At 44.8% G+C, this 22,952-nt stretch overlaps 1 protein-coding gene across 1 annotated transcript; it reads left to right on the top strand.

The window, feature by feature from the left end:
• Window positions 1-1,358: 1,358 nt before the first annotated feature.
• Cenph (centromere protein H) lies at window positions 1,359-16,606 on the top strand. Its single transcript, XM_051182857.1, has 9 exons — window positions 1,359-1,491; window positions 4,249-4,304; window positions 5,071-5,119; window positions 5,509-5,583; window positions 7,925-7,981; window positions 10,515-10,578; window positions 11,782-11,833; window positions 14,877-15,040; window positions 16,374-16,606. The coding sequence occupies exons 1-9, from the start codon at window positions 1,367-1,369 to the stop codon at window positions 16,464-16,466; spliced, it is 735 nt and encodes a 244-aa protein (XP_051038814.1). The 5' UTR covers window positions 1,359-1,366; the 3' UTR covers window positions 16,467-16,606.
• Window positions 16,607-22,952: the final 6,346 nt, after the last annotated feature.

The following is a 22,952-nucleotide window of genomic DNA, read 5'->3' as shown; positions in this document are numbered from 1 at the left end:
GGCTTCAGAGTTTTGCTTTATTCCAAACCCCATACCCCAGGTTCCAGGTTTATAAACCAGCCTGGCCTCAATCACAGATGTACCTGCTGTGTACTTTACATAGGAGCCATAGTATTTTGGTAACAGGACAAGCATGATATCATGGGGAGTAGCTATGAGGGAACATGCAACCCTTCAAAGAGTTGCTGTACTTGTTCAGCAATGCAGTATACCTTATGTGACTGAAAAACTCACACATCAATGGTTTATATAGGTCCAGCATTTTCTCCATTCCTCAACTTCAAGACTCAATTCTAACTGCCAGAAACCTAATTCTCAATGATTTCCAACCCCAAGTATACCCCCTAACCTGCAAACAGGATCTTGGCATGTACTCTGTCCAGGTACTTACTGTGTATCCCAGGCTGGCCTTGAGCTCATCACAAAAACCTCCCCGAGTCCTGGGATTGCAGGCTTCCTCCCCTCTTTCTGCTAGAAATCTCACTGATAGTCCAGTGGACCATTGTGCAAGGAATTGAAAGATTGTGGATGTGGCCATGGTAAACTCTGGGGGCGTATGCCTCCTACTTAAGACATTTATCTCTCCACTAAACAGGAGATAAGGATCTTAGGGCTGATGAACAAAAACCTAATAGGAATTAGGATGAAGTTCAATAACTCTGATGGACCTTAGGCTTGTTCCCAGCACTGCAAGAGGAAACTTTTCAGTATAATACTGCAAGAGCCACGTCGTTCTCAGGCTGGAGGATTGGGAGTTCAAGACCAGTTTTGAGCTGCATGAGACCCAGTCTCAAAATATTAAAGTGAGAGGGGAGAGCAGAAGCTGGAGAGATGGTTTGACATCTACATCAAATGGCTCACAACTGCCTGTAACTCCAGTTGTGGAGGGAATCTGATGCTTCCTGGCTCCTGTAGCCACTTGGTTCAACTATCTCACTCTGTAGGGCATACCCAATCTCCAACCCAGACTTGAAATGTAGCAGGAAAGACGATAACAGCACCCGGGCTGGACGACTATTGACATCAGTTTAGGCCAGAGCTCTACCCTTCTTTCCTTTCCCCCTTCCCTCCCCCCTTCACCCTCCCATCACTTCTCCGGGTCGCTCTTACTTAAATTATTCTCGGATCACCGCCCCTAGCTCTGTGCTGGCTAGGTAAGCTTGTGTTGGTGAGAGTTCAGGGGAATAGAATCTATTTCTCCAGGGAAACCAGAGAAAAAGAATGCAGCTCAGTAACCACGGCAACCTGATGCTGGGAGAGGCAGAAGGTGGAGCTTTAGGGCGGAAGGGGCGGGACAAACATGCACTTCCTGGTGTCAATTTGTGGCGGGAATAAACGCTCGGGTATTTCCCTAGAGATCAAACCCATGGCATCTGCAATGGAGCAGCCGGGGGAGAAGCCTGTGGCCGGGGCTGAGGAATGCGGAGAGGTGCGGGGTGAGTCGCAGGCTGCGGAGGAAAGCATCGAGGATCGCATCCGCCTGCTGCTCAGGTGCTCCATCCCGGCATCCCGCCCTTGCTCAGCAGGCCCAGGGTTCAAATTCAAACTCACTGGCTCACCCTTAAGGCTCCGAGCCTGACTGCACTTATTAGCTTAACCGCCTTAAGCTCGTCAGCGGGGAAGCGGGCAGCAAAGGATAGATACCCTGCACGCAGAGCTGCTGGGGGAGAGGAAGGTGGGACGTTCTGAGGAAATATTTAGCACAGTACCCCGTCCTTAGCTAGGCTTCGAACCTGCCCTCATATCCTATCTTGCCACTGTGATCCCGGCTGATTGAGCAGTACATCCAAGCCGAGCTACAGGAAGCGGGAGAGCCCAACCTCTCCCCCGCCCCTCTTATTTTTTACTTTTGGGTTTTCGAGACAGGGTTTCTCTGTGTAGCCCTGGCTGTCCTGGGTCTCACTCTGTAGACCAGGCTGATCTCGAACACAGATTCCCCTGCCTCTGCCTCCTGAGTGCTGTCATTAAGGCGTGTGCCAGCACCCCGGCCCAACCCACCTTTTATGGCTAACACCCTTTACGTCCAGAATCTTCATTTGCTTATCATTTTACTAGGATGCTGTTTCTGCAACCAGCAGTTCCTAGGGGAAATTTGCTGTCAAGGAGCTGATTCAGTCCAAGTCCTGGACCAAATCTGCTCTACTGCTCTCCTAAGAAAAGCTGTCTTTCGGTGCTGGAGATGGGACCCAACGTCTGGTGTCTGCGGAGCAAGCGCTGTACCACTAGGTTTCAGCATAGGACTTCCATGTTTAAATAAGGACAGATGCCAAAACATAACACATAAAATCCAAATGTTAATGCTCATAAAGTTCTATTGGGATACAGTTTTCTGCTACAGGGTCAGAGATAAGTGTTGTATAACATTGGCAGGCTATAACTATGTATATACTAGGCTACCCTTGAATTTGTAGTAATGCTCCTGCCTCTGCCTTCAGGGTGATAGGCATTGGCCACCATGCCCAGTCACACAAAGGCATATCACTTGTTTTTAAGAAAATCTCAATCATCCGATTTACCAGTAAAGACTTGGGAGCCAGATCCTGGGGTGAAAGCCTACTAGCTCAGAGAGGCGGAGAAAGCATCCAGCCGGCCTTCCTCCTTAGCAGAGGCCCCTCCACTGTCTTCCACTGTTGGAATGACCCTCCCTTCTCTTCCTGTGTGTCTCTCTATCCGTCTTCCTGTCTCCATGTTCACTTCCTGTCAACTGGTGGCTTGCTCTGCCTCTAGACCTATGGTTGACTTTATTTAATCCTGTTTACAGCGTGCAAAAAAGAGAGCTCTTGGATTAAAGGTGTGTGCTAGGGCCAAGCCACAGCACAACTTGATCCCGGGGTTCACAGTGATCAAATACCCTGACTGAACTGGGGCCTGAAGCATATTAGGCAAGCACTCTGACACTGGGCTGCATCAACAGCCCTTTCTGGACTTTATTTTGGGATTAAATTTGATAGGTTGCCAAGGACTGGTCTTGAACTTGCTCTGAAACCCTGGCAGGCCTGTGCTGACTGTCCTCCTCCCACAGCCCTCCAAGTCACTGGGATGGCTAGCCTGGTACCTGGTGGGAAGTTGTTTTCATTTGGAATTTTGTCCCTTAAAGACCTTGCTGTCGGGTGTTTCTTAGCTGTAGAAAAGGGGCTCTAAAGACCAATACACAGGGCTGTGCAACTGGCGCCAAAAGCACTGGCTACTATTCTCAGCTTTTTTCTACTTATTTTGCTTGATTTTGGATTAGGAGTAATAGAATTTTTTCTAAAACCTACTAAATATTAATCGCTTGTCTCTCCACAAGTTATTTTTTGTTACTTTTTTGTATTTACTGGAAATGCTTTTTAAGTTTTTATGATTTTCATTTATTTTATTTGTTTATTGTTTTTTTGTGAGAGGGTTTCCTCTCTGTAGCTTTGGAGCCTATCCTGGCACTCACTTTGTAGACCAGGCTGGCCTCAAATTCACAGAGATCCACCTGCCTCTGCCTCCCGGGTGCTGGGATCAAAGGTGTACACCACCACCGCCCTGCAATTTTTTTTTTAAGATGTATTTTGGAAACAAGGGGTAGTGTCAAACTTCAGTCCTAGCATTTGGGAGGCAGAGACGGGCTGATCTCTGAGTTTGAGGCCAGCCTGGTCTACAGAGTGAGTTCCAGAACAGCCAGGGCTACACAGAGAAACCTGTCTTGAAGAAGAGTTTTTTCATTTTGATTACTTTTGATAGGTGTGTGTGTGTGTGTGAGAGAGAGAGAGAGAGAGAGAGAGAGAGAGAGAGAGAGAGCGAGAGCGCAAGCGTATGTTCAAATTCGTGCCCTTGCGGGTCAGAGGCAGCAAATTCCTCCCAGAGCTGGAGTTACAGGTAATTTCGAACAGCTGGTGTCAGTGCTGGGAACCAAACTCATGTCCTTTTAACCAGAACAATACTCACTTAGTGGCTGAACCATCTTCTAGCCCCTTCTAGAAATATTACCCTAATAAATGTAACCCTAATAGAGTTTGGCGGCGTCATCACTTTTGGTTACCTACCTCTAGCAGTTTTCAGTAACTACATTTCGGTCTGGCCTATTAATGTGCATAAGAATTAAATTTTTAACTTTTTCTCCAAGATGCTGCTTGCCCACTGTATTGTGTTCTATGACTCCCTTTCGTGAACTGTTTTAAATACAATGGGGTTAAATGAGAAGGCTTCAGTCAGTGTCAGATTTCACTTACTGCATGATGATTGTAACCACCATCCATAAATCCTTTCCTTAATTTGCAGGCTGAGGGCACAGACAAAACAGCAACTCTTAGAATACAAGTCCATGATTGATGCAAGTAAGTAGCTCCATTTTCAAGTCCATTTTCTGAGTTTGCTGATGAATGCTATTTGTTTTAAAAGTTATTTATTTCTATTGTGTGTTCGTGCATATACATGCACATATGTCTGTACCCATAAAGCCCAAGAGGGCACTGGATCCCCTGGAAACAGCGGCAGAGGTTATGAGCCACCATCTGGATAGTGGGAATTGAACTCAGATCCTCAGCCAAGGGCTTTTAATCGCTGAGCCATCTCCAGCCCCCAGATGAATGGTATTCTTGGGAAGCAAATCAGCTTTACAAAAAGTTGTGTTTTCTTAGGCATGGTGATTCATGCCTTTAATTCCAGCACTCAAGAGGCAGAAAAAGTGGGGTCTTTGTGAGTTTGAGGCCAGCCTGGTTTCCATATCAAGTTCCAGGCTGGCCTGAGCTACCCCGAGAGACCCTGTCTCAAGAACAAAACAAGTTGTTTGTGTTCATTCCGTGCAGCAAAAGAGGTAAGCAAAGAAACATGCAAGATAACTAAGAAATGGGGGGGGGGGGTGCAGTAAGAAGGCTCAGCTGGTCAAGGTGCTTGCCAGTAAGCCTGACAGCCGACTTCCATGCCAAGAACCCATATAGCGAGGGGAGAACCGACTGACAACTCTTTCTCTGACTTGAGTCCCCTGGTATGCACACACACACACATACATACACACACACACACACACACACACACACACACACACACTAAATATTTATTTACATAAAACTGTTCCTGACTTAAAAATCTTTTTACTTGCAGGTGAAGAAAAAACTCCAGAACAGATCATGCAAGAAAAACAAATTGAAGTGTATGTCATATTTTAATATTTTGTCTGTGGCTTTTACTAAGATTTGAGCTTTGATCCTTGTTACAGTGCTGTCTTTCTTTTCCTTTGTGATTCCAGATGTGTATATATACCTCATGCTTATGTCGGGAGGTTGTTGATATGCAGTGGCAGTTTCGGTGCTGGGGGGTGGTTGCTTCTCTGCTGTCCAGCATTCCCCCACATTGTCTAGATGAAGCTTAGTGAAGAAACTCAGCATCAGCTGTGTAGACAGGCTCCTATGTGGTGAGCCTTAGCTTTCTTCTGTTCAAATAGAGGTGTCCAACCTTTTCTCCAAGATTACCTTCATACACATTTCAGGAACAACTTTTACTGACATTGCTGAAATTCTTTGGCTCATGTTTCCTTAATAGTAAAATTGAAGACCTGGAAAATGAAATTGAAGATGTAAAGAGCAATTTTGAAATGAAAACTCTTGCACTAAACAGGTAACTTTTACCTTAATACTACTGAGAATTGTGAACTAAATGCAAAGGTTGGGGGGATTTAAAAAAAAAAATAAATAAAACTAAGCTGAATTCAATGGTGATTAGAAGCCTGTGATCCCAGCACTCAAGAGGCTGCAGCTGGAGGGCCATGAGTTCAAAACCAATCTTGGCTACATAGGGAGACCCTGACCTTAATTGGAGGGTGGAGTGGGAGGGGAGTAGTTGGTCGTGCACATCTTTAATCCCAGCACTCTGAATGCAGAGGCAGGTGGATCTTTTTGAGTTCAAGGTCAACCTGGTTTATATAAGTAAAGAGACCCTGTTTCCAAAAACGGAAGGGCACAGGAGGAAAAGAGTGAGGGACAAAAGAGATGCTCAGGTAATGTTACAGAAGCTTCCAACCCTGAAGTTATGCTATTCATTAATATCTTCCTCTGGAGAAGGTATGTAGGGCCCAGGAGATGATGGGTCGTCAGGAAGTTAACGTAGAGTTTCAAACACTGGGGTTAAAAGCATTACACAGATCCATTTATTTCAGTAACTGTTTAATACATAGAATTGTCACAAAGTTGGTTTGAGACAGGGTCTCACTCTATAGCCCAGGCTGGTCTGGAAATTGAATATGCACTTCAGATTGACCTGAAACGTATATACAGATTATAGGTGTTTGAATATAAATACAATACCATAAGCTCTGTGCTAAGTACAGTATGCATGTACTGTGTAGGAATTTTCTGTCAGTGACAAGATCACATATATGAAAGTAATGCCATAGAATTCTCGTGACACTGGCCACCTCACTTTGTGTGCCTTCTATTATATTCTTTTATTATTATTATTATTATTATTATTATTATTATTATTATATTCTTACTGAGATCACACTGCAAATGGTGCCTGTCTTAGAATGTGGCCATATGGTGATGCACATTTGTTATGATATGCAGCCCAAGGGGGACCTTGGTGAATCCCATGGCGAGACAAACATGCCAGGCAGTCAGGACTTACGTAGAAAGTATATTGGAGGAAGGGAAGGGAAAGGAGAGATGGGGAGAGGAGAGACAGACAGAGAGACCTGCCTCCTCAGAAAAAGAGATTGGAAGTGGGCAGAGCTTGTCTCTTAAAGGGACCATTGTACCTGCGTACACAGCCAAGGGGTAACTCTGCCAGGTCCCCAAGGGGCAGGGCCAGGTTTGCCTGGATAATAACATTAATAGACAAACATGACATTTACATAGGCTCATGATTTAGTAATAGAACGTAAATGACTCTTATAGTTACTACTCTGTAGTTTTGACCTTCCCAGATTACTTTAAGTTCTGAATTTACATTTTTATATCTATTTAAGAAGCAGCTGTAGCAGGCTGGTGAGATGGTTTGGCAGGGAAAGGAGCTTGGAGATGTCCCGTGGCCTGAGTTTGGTTCTCAGAGCTAACATGGTGGAAAGAGAGAGCCAGCTCCCACAGGTTATCCCCTGACCTCTACCCGTGCTGAGGCATGTGGGTTACACACACAGAAATAAGTTAAAGTAGTAATTAAAGCTAATTTAACTAGTTACACAGATCGGGAAGAAAGAACTACCGCCTGTACAGACTTAATTGCCCATTCTCTTACCTGTTCAGGTTTGCCTCCAACTCTAGGTCCTCCTGCCTCAACTGAATGTAGGGACTCTAGGCATGTATCCACTATGTCTAGCTGTGCCTTGTGTGTTCAGTGATGGAGACGGATCCCAGAGCCTTGCACAAGCTCATTCTGCCGGCTTGAAGTGGTTTGCTTTAATGTTCCCAGTCAAGCTGGCATAGGGGTGCACATACATGTGTAAGGAGGTAGAAATTCAAGGATATAAGATGTTCCAGGTTTAAGGATCTGAAATTCAAGGTTTCCCTCAGCTAAAAGAGTTTGAGGCTAGTCTAGGCTACATGAGACCAAACTGGCAGCATCTCCTCAGCAGGCCCATGCCGATGTCTGTATGCTTCCCTGGCTCTGCACCAAGGTGAATGGCTGAGCATAGATACCAGTCTGCTCAGCCTCAGCCTGGCAACACACAGCAGCAGGCCACAGCCTCCTCCCTGGGCTGCTTTCTTATTTCCACGCTTTGCTCCTTTTCTTTAGAATATTCCCTGGGGTTCAAGTGATGGCTCAGTGGTTAGGAGCTCCCATGCCTACTGTTTTTAAAGCATACTATGTTTTGGGTGTGTTTGAAGGAAAATCAATCTTGTTATTCTTACAAAAACACTTTCATGTCCGATAAATGTTACTTGCTGTGTGCAATAGAAGCTTTTTCTCTAAGATGCCATTTTTTTGTTATTTAATGTTTTTGGGGGTTTGTTTTTGTTTTTAGGATGAGACTTTCAGCTGCACTTACAAAGAACATGGAAAAGATGGGTGCTGAGAGCAGGTATGGCTTTTTACATTTCTCCTGGATTGGAAAGAATGGGAACAACAAGAGAGGTGTATGAAATGGTTTTAGATTGTGACTTAGGAAAAAAGTGCATTAGCAGTTTTAATCCCAGCCTTGAAAGGCAGAGGCAGGAGGATTTCTGTGAGGTTGAGGCCAGCCTGGTCTACACAGTGAGTTCCAGGACAGTCAGGGCTATGTAAAGAAACCCTAGGAATAAAAAGTCTGTGTGTGTGTGTGTGTGTGTGTACGGACAACTTGAAGGAATCACTTAGTTTTTTTCTTGACTCGTGTGCTCTGGGAATTGAACTCAGGTCCTCCAGTAGCAACTTAACGAAATAAGAGACTCCTCGGTTTTCATTGATAGAAATGAGCTTATTTTACCTGCCTGGACTACAGGGTGAGTCTACAGGGTGAGTTCAAGGATAGCCTGAACCATTTAATGAGACTCTGTCTCAAAAAGTTTTTTTGGTTTTTTTTGTTTTGTTTTTGGTGGTAGTGTTTTTTGTTTGTTTGTTTGTTTGTTTGTTTGTTTTTTGAGACAGGGTTTCTCTGTGTAGCTTTGGAGCTGTCCTGGAACTCACTCTATAGACCAGGCTGGCCTTGAACTCACAGAGACCCACCTGCCTTTGCCTCCCGAGTGCTGGGATTAAAGGTGTGCACCGCCACCGCCAAGCCCTCAAAAAGTTTAAAAACAAAAAGGGGGTGTCTGGGATGTAGCTCAGTGGTAGATCACTTAGCCAGCAAGTATGACAGGTAAGTTTTGGGTGCAGTACTGAAAAAAAAGATGGGTGGGACAGAAGAGGGAAGGGGCGTGGGTGCTGGTTCTGGTTAGTTTGTTGAGAAGTGTTAATCAAAGCTCTGGGACTCCAAGAGTCTCACTCCAGGCCACACCTGTGATCTTTCCTCCCGAGGCTCTAAAACATAATATACCCTCCTATGAGCACCAGAGAAGTTATGGGAAGCATCTGGGCATCTCTCCCATCTGGATGTCTTCATTCAGGCTGATTTTTAACCTCTTGAGATCCCTGCCAGCTCAGATTTCAAATCCCAAACTCTGAAGTTGTAGGGCCAGGTGTGGAGGTGCACACCTTAGACTCAGCTCTTGGGAGGTGGAGGCGGTGGCATCTCTGTGATTTTGAGGCTAATCTGAACTTTCCTGAAACCCTGGCTTGACAGCAGGGCACCCTTACTTACTCAACCCTCTCACAAAACGGGAAAACAGTTTTGTAGTGAGGCTAGAGAGATGACTGAGCAGTTAAGATTTAGCTGCACTTCCAGAGGACCCAGGTTCAATTCCCAGCACCCACATGACAGCTTACAACAGTCTGAAACACCAGTTCCAGGGGATCTAATATCATTTTCTGGCCTTGAAGGTACTACATGACTGATGTACTTATATACATGCAAGTGAAACACCCATACATGTAAAAATAATAATAACTTAAAACACAAAACAGTTTTATGTTAAAGGAGCAAGTGCTCATCATACACACGGGATACCTTGTGAAAACAGAAAGTTCAAATAGGCCAAGCAGTGTCCGTAGCATGTTTTGGAGTTTACAACTGTTAACGGTCATTTGAATAGGGCCATCTTTAGTGTGGCCATCTCTGCCTCCTGGGTGGTGGCCTTAGATTCCTACAAGAGCAAGCTGAAGCTCAGTGAAAACAGTAAAACAAACCCCTGGCCGGTCAGAAACCGCCTGCAAGTTTTTAAGTATACACTCATCTTTAGCCAACCAAATGCTTCTTTGTTTGCTTTCTGTGAATGTCTTACAAGCCTCTCCTTAATCCCCTGGCTCAAGAAAAGCACTGGACTGCTGGTGGTCTTTTTTTTTTTTTTTTTTTTTTTTTTTTCCTTCCTTTCTTTCTTCCTTCCTTTCTTTCTTTCTTTTTGTCCTTTGTTTTTTGAGACAGCTCTGGCTGTCCTGGAACTCACTCTGTAGACCAGGCTGGCCAAGAACTCATAGAGATCTGTCTGGTCTGCCTCCCGAGTGCAGGGATAAAAGGTGTTTATCCCTTGTGTTCTTTTTTCATTTTAAAACAGGGTCTTTCCATGTAGCCCAGGCTGGCCTTGAACTAATTATGTGGTACAGGCTCGCTTCAAACTCAAATCCTGCCTTCCCCTCCCGAGTCCAGGGATTGCTGACTTTGGCCACGGTGCCTAGTTTATGCAGTCAGGGATTAAATCTGGACCATGGTTCAAATTTGCTCATTCTAGGCAGGCAGTCTGCCAACCAAGCTACAAGGTTTTCTTTTCTTTTTTTGAATTACTTGATACGGATGAGTGTTTGTGGATGTGTATGTATGTGTACCACACACGAAATACCTGCAGAGGCTGGAAGAGGGCATCACATCCCTGGAACCAGGGATGCAGCTGGACTGTTGTGTGAGCTGTCCTGTGGTTGCTGGGAACCTGAACTGGGCCTTCCACAAGAGCAGGAAGTACTCTTAGCCACTGACCTGCCTCTTCAGCCCCAAGATTTGTTGTTTTTCACTTAAGTAAATAAATCATACTTTGTTTCCTTTGCAGTGTGCTCACTGATGACATGAAGCACATACTAAAGCTACAGAATTTGATAATGAAGTCACAGGAGGTAAGCTGCCACATAGGGCTGTTTGCATGTCTTGTGTGGTTTCCTGATTTTGATTGTTCCTAATTCCAGGGTCCTGATGGGCCAGTGGGAGAGCCCCACGACACAAACACCAAAACCAGGAGATGCAACAAGCAAGAGGTGTTTTTTGAACGAGTGCACTCGGGTGTCAGCAATCTCGGGGAAAGCTGCACACCCCTCAAAGGGTTCAGGTTCTTTTTATAGAGACAAGCCGCAAATCAGCATACATGCATGCATGGGGTACAAGGTGATTGATCTCATGTTTGAGAGATCACCCAGGTATGACCTGTTCTTATTCAAAGGATAAACCATAGAATGACTTGGAAAGTCTCCAGACTGCCCGTTGGCCAGGAGTGACCCAAACAGAGCTGTTCATCTGGAATCATTTGCTCCAGGGTTGGGGGCCGATTTCCTTGTTGTGGGCCAAGACCTGTGAGAAACTTTTTTTTCATACTCTGGCTTTCTCTTGGCTGTAACTAGCCCTATTTAACAAGATCGGTCTAACATGACCATTAGCCCCCTCACCATAGTAACTTTCTTGTTTTCATAATTTCTGTTCTCTCCTCCCATGTCAATGTTCATGCCTTATGATTTTCTATATTCCGCTTGCAAGAATTATTCTCCTGCCCTTTTATTACACCCTTGCTCTGCAAACTAAAATCTTTCATGATGACATCTTGCAAGACACAAGACTGAGATGTGCAATGCAGCTGCGGGTCTGCAGATTTCTCTCCTTGGGTTGTTTTTATCCTAGAACTCCCTTTTTACTGAGGTTACAAATGATCAGCATACTTTAAGTGACTGTTTTCTTCCTTTGGCTTTGTGGAAACAGGGGAGTTGAAAACCCCACTTTAGGCTAGGTCTCTGCATACACCTGTGATCCTAACACTTAGGAGACAGAGATGGGCCAGGAGTTCAGTCATTCTTAGTTCCATAGTAAGGTGAGGCTAGCCTGAGCTATTTGAGAGGTAGCTGGGTATAGTAGAGCATGCCTCTGCCTTTAATCCCAGCATGCAGGGTGAGTTAAAGGCCAGCTACATAGCAGACTTGTTTCAAAACACCACAAACAAAAACAAAAGTAAGGAAAAGGGGGAAAAGGAGCTGAAGAAAGTCAGACTATGAGTCTCAGTGAGGCTATTGATTTCTCATTGAGTGACATGCTTTCATTTTCATTTCCGTAAACAGGAGTCTTCGGAATTAGAGCAAAAGCTGCTTGACGTTAGAAAGAAGAGACTTCGTATGTACAATGAGTTTACACTTCTTTCAGTTGTGTGTGTGTGTGTGTGTGTGTGTACATACAAATAAACACATGCCCATTGTCTGAGGCACTCATGGGGGCGTTGGCAGGCAACCATTAAGAGTGGGTTCTTACTGGGTGGGGGTGGGGCACGCCTGTGATCGCAGCACTCGGGAGGCAAAGGCAGGTGGATCTCTGTGAGCTCAAGGCCAGCCTGGTCGACAGATCAAGCGCCAGGACAGGCTCCAAAGCTACAGAGAAACCCTGTCTTGAAAAACCAGAAGAAGAATTAAAAAAGAAATTCTTTCCTTCTGCCACACCAGGTCTCATGTGTGGGAGCAAGGACCGGTGTCACTAGCCCTTGTTCTTGGTTTTTTAAGACAGGGTTTCTCTGTGTAGCCCTGGCCCACCATGGAATTCTCTTTGTAGGTCATGCTGGCCTCGAACTCAGAGATCCACCTGCCTCTGCCTCTGAGTGCTGGCATTAAAGGTGTGTGCCAGCCTTTTGAATTATTTCATTACTTTGTGGAACCCATTTTTATCTACTTTAACTGTTAACAGGGACAGATTTCTCAGCAGCTGGTAAATTTAATTTTCAAAATTTCTGAACACGGTGCTTAAGGAAATGGGGTGTGAGATGCATTTCTCTTAGTTTTTATTGTTTTAGAGCCTAAAATCATGGTCAGCTGAGGTAGCACATGCCATAAAGCCAGCACTCTGAATGCTTAGGCACAAGGATCGGGAAGTCAGGTCATGCTCTACAGTGAGCTCAAGGCCAGCGTGGGTTACATGAGAGCCAAAACTACAATATGAGTACTCTCTCTCAGTGAAGAAATCAAGGGACAGAGAAAATTACAGTAAGAAGTCCTGCCTCTCTCTCTTTGACCTCAGTTTGGTATATGTCATTATAGAGTCTTCGCATGCCCTTATGAACATATTTATACCATTCTCGGTCATAAGTATATCTGCTTCCACGGTCTTCTCATCTAATTTATTACAACATAATTCTAGCACTCAAAAGGTCAGAGGTTCATCACTTGTTCAAAGCCAGCCTGAGCTACATAGTGTAGAGCAGGCTAGGCAGGAATTGATAGCAAGACCTTCTAGCCCTTCTTAGAATATGTATACACATATATATGTATAAATACGTGTGTGTGTGTGTGTGTGTGTGTGTGTGTGTGTGTGTAATGAGATTCCTTTTGATCGAAACTATTGAAATGTATGTCTCAAAGGTCTCCCACGCCCCCTCAAATCCCTGAAACAGTCACTACACAAAAGGACAGGGATTTTTTTTTTTTTAATCTAGACTGAAGTTTACCCTCCCTCTTCTCCTCCCAGGCCATCCCCCCCCTCCCCTCCTCCATCCATTCCTCAGTTTCTCTTCAGAAAAGGGCAGGCCTCTTGTGGATATCAGCCAGCCATGGTGTGTCAAGATGTAATGAGACTAGGCACCTCCTCTTCTAGTAAGGCTGGAGGAGGCAACCCAGTAGGAAAAGGGTCCCGGGAAGTTAACAGAGTCAGAGACAGCCCCTGATCCCATAGTTAGGAGTCCCACAAGAAGACCACATTACACAACTGTAACATATATGTAGAGGGCCTAGGTCAGTCCCATGCAAGCTCTCTGGTTGTCGGTTCTGTCTCTGAGAGCCCCTGTGAGCCCAGGTCAGTTTAGTCTGTAAGTTTTCTTGTGCCTTAACCCCTCTGGCTCCTACAACCCTTCCTCCTATGGTAGGGATTTATGTTCAGTAGTTTGGAGGGCTCAGACTGACTCTAGACTGTGATTAAATGTATAGGTTGTCTCGTTGGTTACAGATTGGGTTCCTCACAAATTTACCGAATCAAGGATACTAGATAAATCATTTCACCTGCAGATCATGAAAACTGTGGGGATCCATACTGCCCTTTTAAAAGAAAACTACAGAAACATATCCATGTGGGAAACAGATACCTAATAAGAAGGACTCTTGGATTAGAAAAGCAGGTATGCCAGACAGTGATGGTGTGCACCTTTGATCCCAGCTCTTGGGAAGCATAGGCAGGCCAGTCTCTAAGTTCAAAGCCAGCCTGGTCAAAGAGTGAGTTCCAGGACAACCAGGCTTTCACAAAGAAACCCTGTCTTAAAAAATAAATAAATAAATAAATGATAATGAGAAAAGGTATATCCTTTCAGTGAATGTAGAACTGAAAATGGCTAAACATTTATGAGAACCAAGCCCCTAGGCCACAGGATGTAACTCAGTTGGAGTTTGCCCAACATGCAAGAAGCCATAAATTTGGGCCAGGCATTCTGACCCACACATGTAATCCCAACACTTGAGAGAGAGAGACAGGAAGATGGGGAATTCAAAGCCAGCCTGAGCTGTATGAGACCTATAACAAGATGGCCATGAGTCTGTTGAGGGGCTCTCAAGAATTTATTTAGGTATAGGAAGGAACAAACACTCACTGATGCAGAGTCAATAGACACCACCGCTGATCGGCTGCCCAAGGGCGGAGAGCATCAACAGCAAGCCCCCTGTTCCTTGAGACCCTGTCCCAGAGCTTGTAAGTCAAGTCCACAGCCAAGAAGCCACGCCCTAAGGCTGGTACCCCAAAGTTATTGGTAGAATGAGTTCCCACAACAAGACCCTGCCTCAAGAAAAAACAAAACAAAACAAAAACAAAAACCATAAACAGATTGTAGAGCTGGCCATATGCTCTTCAGGGAACCCAGGTTTGAATCTCCGCACCCACATGGCAGCTCATAATGTCTGTAACTTCGATCCCAGGAGACGCATCTCCCTGTCTGGGCCTTTATAGTACTTACTACACACACTTGGTACACGGATCTATCTTTGTTTATAAAGTTGTCCTATGGGTCTTGGGAACACATTTCTTTAGGTAGGTAAGTTCACATAGTGAGTTCAGGTCAGCCAGGGCTACGCAGAGAGACCCTGTCTTAAAAAAAAAAAAAAAAAACATGCCAGGTAGTGGTGGTATACCTTTGTCCCATCACTGAGGCAGAGGCAGGCCATATAATACTGTTTTACTTTTAACCTCACAGAATTAAAGCAAACTTCAAGAAGTAAGCTTTTGGAAATACAAACCGAGAAGAGCAAGCAGAAAAAGGATTTGGACAATATGGAAAATTCAGAAGTGATAAAGACCATGCAAAAAAAACTACAGATGGAGATAAAGATTACTACAGTTATTCAGCATGTGTTCCAGGTAACATGTATATACAGGAGGTATATCTATACATTACATGCCAGAGGCAGCTGGACATGGTGGCACACATCTATAATCTGAACACTTGTGAGAGAAAGGTAGAGTGATCAGGAACTCAAGACCATGGCTCAAAAGAAACAGAAACAGCCAGGAGAGTTGGATCATTGGTTGGGAGCACTGACTACTCCTCCAGAGAACTCAGGTTCAATACCTAGTACCTGTACAGCACTCACAACTACATATAACTCTAGTCCCAAGGGATCTGATCTCCTCTTCTGACCTCCATGGCAGTAGTCCTGGTGAGTAGACAGGCATGTAAATAAAAAACCCATACATATAAAATTAACTGATTCAGAATGACAGAAACAAAAAAAAAAAATGTTTCTTTTTTTGGAGTGGTGGGGGGGTTCAGACAGATTTCTCTGTGTAGCCTTCGCTGTCCAGGTTGGCATCGAACTCACAGAGATACACCTGTCTCTGCCACCCAAGTGCTAGAATTAAAGGCATGCACCACCACTGCCTGTCAAGAATGTCCCTCCTATAGGACAAAATTTTTAATATTTTTGTAATAATGTCACAACACTTTCTAAAATCTATCTAAACATTATACAATAAATAATTTACTATCATTGAGCCATTGTTTATCAAAAGGTAATGACCAGAATTCTCATTCATTTATGATCCTAATCATTTCTTCATCATCTACTCAATTGTCTGCCGCAAAAATATTTTTCACTGTTTCCAAAGGTTTAAAACATTGATGAACTAAACTTTTTTTTTTCTCTCTTTTGAAAATAAAACGTATTAGCTATGGTTACTGTTTCACCTGAGCACGGCAACGGAACTTTTGCAGTGGGGGGAGGGAGACAGAGGGGGGTGGGCAGCCATGCAAGTATTCCTAACGAGGTGGACACTGGAAATACCATCTAGCGTCATGTGAAGCAGGCTGCCACTGTTGAGAGTGAGAATCTGAGGATGAAGTCCTGTTTTTCCTCTTGATCATACTCGTAGATGCTCAGTAAACAGAGATGAAGTCAGTGCAAGGGCGCCGGGGATATCTGTGGCTCAGCTGGTAAAGTTCACCTGGCAGCCCCAGCCCACGTGGCCTTGACATACTGGTAGATACTTGTAGCCCCAGCACTGAGTAAGTGGAGGCAGGAAGATGGGCAGTTCAGTGTCACCCTCAGCTGCCCAGTCGATCAGTCGATGGATATAGCAAGTTTGGCGCCAACCTGGGCTACATGGAACCTGTTCGCAGGGGGGGGGGTATCAGGAAAGGATTTGTTAAGATCTTGTTAAATTAAGTACTTAGAATTTTTCTTTTTAATCGCAGGGCCTTATTTTGGGGAGTAAAACCAACTGGGCAGAGGACTCTGCCCTGAGGGAAATTGTGCTGCAGCTGGAAAAGGATCTCACCACAATCTAGTAAGAGTCCTGCCCTGGCGTTGGACGCGTTAGTGCCCACTCTGCCATTTAAATAGCAGAGTTCGTCGGAATGCCTGACATGCTTCGGAACCATTCTGATGCTGCAGCTCTAGGGCTCGGGTTGGTGATGTGACATGAAATCTCTTGTTTGGAATATGACCACTAAAGCGACTGGAATACTCTGCAGGAGTCTAAACGCTGTAGCCTTGGAAAGAAGGCATCTGATCCAGCTGCCACCGAATGTGGACATCTTCACAACCATTTCCCTGGTGGTCCCTTTCTGCGTGCTTTTATGCCTCTGTGCATTGGTTTGTCAACCGACACATTGGGAAAGCATCCGAACTGTAAAGGGTTGTGATTGTTCAAGTTGTGGGTCATGACTTGTTTTTCCCCTTCTCTGTTTAGCATGCATTTTACTTTTAGAAGTTTATGAATAAAAAGAATACATGTTACCATCTTATTAATTAAAAAAGAAAATTCACAGTGGTTAAGAGCACTGGCTGTTCTTGTTGTAGAGGACCCAGGTTCGGTTCCAGCACCGACATGGCTGCTCACCACTATCCGTAACTCCAGTTCCAGGGGATCTGACATCGTCTTCTGGTCTCAGCCCAGTAGCAGGCATGCATATAGAGCATGTGTGTACATGTAGACAAACACACATACATATGGAAATTTTTTTTTAATTTAAAATTACCATTTTATAGACTCTGTTCTATTTGGATAACTTCTGAGTATTTGGAGGTTGTGATAATTAGTGTTAATTATCTACCTGACAGAAGCTGTAGTCATCTGTGAGATGATTCTGTGGCATGCCTGTTGGGGATTACCCTACTTTGCAGTCTCTCTGCTTCCTGACTGCAGATGTGATATACCAAATGCCTCACACTCCTGCCTCCATGCCTGCCCTGCCAGCATGAACCATATTCCCCCATATGAATAACTCCTTCCTCCATTATTATTGCTTCTTTCCAGGTATTTGGTCAGAGCAACAAGAAAAGTAACTAATGCAGATGCTGTCTGATGACATTCTTAGCTTTAGGGTTGGTGGTAGCTAGTGGTCCAATAATTAATGCATTCCAAAGATTTACCTAGTAGTTAAAAACATGTTATTTCAGACACAGAAATGGTTGATAATGGTTATTAGTGGTACTAAAGATAGCCTCAGATAATTTTGGCATTCCGCCTCTCCATGAACCATGCAGGCTCTGGTTAACCAGGCTGCAGAGTCTTGAACATGGTGTGACTTTTGCAGGAGACTTCAGTTCATACTTGAGACGGAACACTTAAGTGGATACTCCAGAGGTTCAAAACACTGACTCCTCAGACCTCAGAACTCTCAGCCTCCAGAGCAGCTGCCCCTTTAAAAGCCAGAGTCCTTCCTTTACCCTTCCTTTCAGCACACAGCTGGCCAGAAGCCACTTAATCACGCATGCCACCCAACCCTGCAGCCAGTCTGATAACAAGGCTAAAGTTGCATCAGGACCCAGATGACAAAGGGAGAGAATACTCTAAGGAGAGTGAGAGTTAGCAGACATGCACAGGCGGGAGGCAGAAGATGCCTATGCAGCTGGATTCTAAGGATGCTTTATTTCCAGGAGCCTTGGCGTGAGATTGGATCAAAAGGCGGTCTGTGTGGGTATCTGCCTTAAAATACAAGATTGGACACAGGGTTTGGTACGCACTTACTGATATGGTGGCCAACACTGAGCTAAACTAAAACACCTGGATTGCTGTAGCAAATGGGAAAGAAGGGATTGAAAAACCTAGAGGAGGGTTCTCAATCTCTGGGCTGGATGGCCCGTTTACAGGGGTCACATATCAGATATCCTGGATATCAGATATCTACAGTATGACTCATAACAGTAGCAAAATTACAGTTATGAAGTAGCAATGGTTAATTCTGTGGTTGGGAAACTGTATGGAGAGGACCTGTATTAAAGGGTTGCAGCATCGGGAAGGTTGAGAACCACTGGCCTAGAGAATGCTAGGGATGTACATCATAGAGTGCCTGCCTGGCATGCATGAGACCCTCTAGTCAGTCCCTAGTACCATGTAAACCAGGCTTTGTGGTACATTCCTGTAACCCCAGCACTCAAGAGGAGCAGACAGGAGGATCAGAAGATCAAAGCCATGCTACCTGAGACCCTGTCTAAAACACGAAGCCCAGGGAGAGCCTGAAAACAGTTCAGGTAAGGGCACTGGCTGATCTTCCAAAGGGCTTGGATCTGATTTCCAGCACATAGCCATCTGTACTCCAACTCTAGGGAGACCTGATGCCCTCTTCTGGCTTCCATGGGCACAAGTGGGTCACAGAAGTAATAGGCCCCCAACCTTAGCACATCTGACACTATGATAGACGACCATTCAGGCCTTGGGACCCAGCATGGAGGCGGCACCACCTGCCGAAACAAAACAAAGCTAAACAAAAGGGCAAAAACCTGACCCATCTACGTATATATAGTAGGCTGAATTCTGGGTAAAAAGGCTTCTGAGAAAAGCATGTCCCTCTCCCAGGAGAACCAGCCCAAGGCAGGAGGGGAACAGAGGGCGAAGAGGACTATGAACCCCGTGGCTGCCAGGGTGGAGACTGTTGCTGCCTTGCTCAGCCTGCATTTTTTTTTTTTTTTTGAGGGGAGCGTGCATTTACTTATTTATTATGTATGTATATATGTGCCTGCATGTACACATGTCATAGCATGCCTTCAGAATCAGAAGACAACAGTTCTCCCACAACACAGGTCCTGGGGACCAGATTGAACCTACATCATGGGCTTAGTGGCAAGTGCTACTCCTCATCTAGCCAGCCACAAGCCTGCACTTTTTCCAAAGATTGCATGCTTGCTTCCTTAGTAGTTCTGATTTCTTGACACTTGCTCTACTACTGTGTCCCATCTGAATTCTTTTTCAGGAGCATAGCAATCCAGACCACAGGAGACTACAGACGTCTCTGTAAATCAGTGATTCTCAACCTGTGCGTCCCGACCCCTTCGACAAACCTCTAGCTCCAAATATATTTACATTACCACTCATAACAGTAGCAAAATCACAGTTATGAAGTAGCAATGAGAATAATTTTATGGTTGTGGGGGTCATCACAACATGAGGAACTGTATTAAAAGGTAAGGTCACAGCATTTGGAAGGTTGAGAACCACCGCTATAAACAGTAAGTAGCACATGGCTACTAAAGAGGTTAAAGATAGCCCAAGATGGGTTGGGCTGTCAATTAGCAGCATTCCATTTCCCCATAGTCATGAAGTTCAACTGCAGACCTTCAACATAAATGTACGTGGCTTTGGGAAACTTCAGTTTAATTTAGCATACAGAAAAGGAACATGGAGTGGTTTCCCCTGAGTGGTAATACACACCAGTAATCCTAGAACTTGGGAAGTGAAGGCAGGAAGATCAGAAGTTCAAGGTCATCCTTGGCTACATAGCAAATTTGAGGTCAGCCTGTGCATACACGAGACCTTCCAAAAACAAAAGAGAAAACAGCCATGTGAAGTGAACTTCCTTGATCTCCTACCCATCTACTCCATGCTTTCTCCTTTCCTGCCTCTCAAGAGTGTACCTGGCGGAGCACACCCCATTCCTCAGCCGCAGGCGGATCACTTGTTTATGCCAGCCCGGTCTATATAGTGAGGCCCAGGTCTGCCTGGGCTGTGTAGCTTGACAATGTTTCAAGGAAAACAAAACTTGGTCTCAGATCTCAGCTCCTTTCCAGTAGAGCTCCAGGGCCAGATCTAGGAAGCACTGTTCTCAACTCCGAAGCAAGCTGTCTAGCAAGGCTGAGTCAAGGTCGAGTGTCTGAAATCTGCCAGTGCTGGGCTCAGTTCTGCACTCAAAGGAGAAGTCTTTGCTCTCTACTCCTGCAATCCAGCTGGATGAGCCAAAGGCCCATACCCTCCCAACCCTCAGCCAGGGAGGCTCTGCCAAACTCCACCTCTCCTTCATGCAGGGCAGAGGGCCTGTCCCTAGTCCTCAAGCTGAAGGTGATGTGTGTGTGTGTGTGTGTGTGTGTGTGTGTGTGTGTGTGTGTATAAGTAATTTTATTTTTATTTTATGTGTATGGGTGTTTTGTCTGCATGTATGTCTGTGCCTTCAGAGGCCAGAAGAATAAAGACAGTTGTGAACCACCAGGTGGTACTGGGAATCAAACCCAGGTCCTCTGGAAGAGTAGTCAGTGCTCTTAACTGCTGAGCCATCACTTCTATCCCCTGGAAATATGTTTGAATGCTTTCTCACAGATGGGTCAACACTCTCCTGCTTTTATTATAGAATTTAGGACACCAGAAGTGTTTAGAGGAATAGCTCATGACATTTCAGCTCCCATTCCTGATTCACAAGAAGGGAGTGGTAAGAGGCAACATTTAGGATGGACCTGCTATCTGCATTTTCATGCTATTGCCACAAAGACCTTGTCAGATAGGCTGGTGGAAGTTACACCCCTTTAAACTCTACCCCTACCCCACCCCCACCCACCAGGGTCTCACTATGTTGTCCAGACTGGCTTTGAATTCAAGATCTTCTGCTGTACTCTTGTGAATGCAGGTTTACATTACTACATCCAGCTTTAACTTATTTTTCCTTCAATGCTCTTTGTTTATTAAGTGCATATAAAATATTTCCATGCTGGGGGTGGTGGTGCATGCCTTTAATTCTAGAACTCAGGAGAGTGAGACAGACCAACCTTCGTGAGTTTGAGGCTAGCTGATCTACAGAGCATGTTCCAGGCCAGCTAGGAATACATAGAAAGACACTTCCTAAAGAGTAGGATGTTTTAAAGTGGCATGTGAGCTGGGGAGATGTCTTGGAGGTTTTTCAAGACACTGATTTCTCTGTGTAGCTTTGGAGCCTGTCCTGGAACTAGCACTGTAGACCAGGCTGGCCTTGAACTCACAGAGATCCTCCTGCCGATGCTTCCCAAGTGCTGAGATTAAAAGCATGTGCCACCACCACCCAAAATTTTTGAATATTCTTAAACTGAGATGAAATGTTAATTATCAGGAATAATGAGTTGTAGAAAACAGGAATAAACTGGAATTAAGCAATGCCCATCAACAAGGGAACAGGGCTTGGCCCCCATTAAGTCAGAATTGACCATTCCTTTTGTGCTCTAAGTAAATCCCAAGTTTTTTTTTTTATTAAATTTTTTTGCACATAACATATTCTGATTATGATTTTTCCCTCCCCCCTCCTCTTATTTCCTATCCAGCTCACCTCTCATTCAGATTTATAACCTTACTGTCTCTGTTAGAAAAGCAACAGGCAATTTAGGAATACTAACCCAATACAATAAGATAAAAGAAAAACAAACAAATTGGAACAGAGCAAAATAACTAAACAAGAGAAAGAGCCAAAGAAAAACCACAAGAAATGCATAAATATGCAAACACACATGCATACACACTCACAGGAACACACACGTTCATACACATAGGAATTCCATAAAAACACTAAACCGGGCTGGGCAGTGATGGCACACAACTTTGATCACAGCACTCAGTAATCAGAGGCAGCTGGATCTCTGTGACTTCAAGGTCTACAGAACTAGTTCCAGGAAAGCTAGGGCTGTTACATAGAGAAAACTTGTCTGGAAAAACCATAAATAAATAAATAGAAAAATCATAAATAAACACCACAAACCTGGAAGCCATAATATATATGCAAAGAACCTGTAAGGCTTTTTAAAAAACAGTGTCTAGACTTAGACAAAGGTCCTCCACAGATGCTGTTGAGTTAGTTCATTTTACATTGGCCATCTGTTGTTTGACATGGTGCCAACCCTTAAGATTGGTTTGTTTCCTCGTGAGACTCTCGTGGAGAAAATTAAACTTTTCACTTGCAAATGGCTATCAATTGGAGGTAAGGTTCTGGGTTAGCGATGGGGACTCGAACCCACTTCTCCTTTGCAGCCCTGGAACCCCATCTGGGTGTATCCTATGCGCGCTGCCACTGTCTTTGTGAACTATGTGTGCCAGCCCTGTTGCATCTAGAAGGCCTTGATTCTTTGGTGTCTGCCCTCTGGCTCCTAACACTTTTTCCTCCTCTTTTGCAGGGTTCCCTTGCCCCTGAGGGAAGAGATTTGACTGAGATATCCTTTTTAGGGCTGAGCGTTCCAAGGTTCCTCATGACACATATTGTCTGGCTGTGGGTCTCCGTGTTGGTCCTATTTGCCACAGGAGGAGACTTCTCCAATGAAGGCTAAGCAAGGGAGCGATCTATGTAACTTCCAGGTCTTAATAAAATTATTTGTCAGGAAGCCACGGGATAGTGTATTACTTATGTTTCAGATTAAAATCTGAACCGCACCAAAATTAGAGACTAGCTATCTGGGGGGGGGGGGGGGCTAGATAACTTGGGATAGTGAACCAGATAGTACAACCTGCTGCTTGCTACTCAGAGCAACACTAGAGCACGGGGCGGGGCTGAGCGCCTAGGAGGGCGAGGGGCGGGGCCGGGAGCGGAGGGGTGGAGCTGGCCCTTATA

The sequence above is a fragment of the Phodopus roborovskii genome, unplaced genomic scaffold, assembly GCF_943737965.1.
Source record: "Phodopus roborovskii unplaced genomic scaffold, PHOROB, whole genome shotgun sequence".
NCBI lineage: Eukaryota > Metazoa > Chordata > Mammalia > Rodentia > Cricetidae > Phodopus > Phodopus roborovskii.
This window is presented reverse-complemented; position numbering and strand designations above follow the sequence as displayed.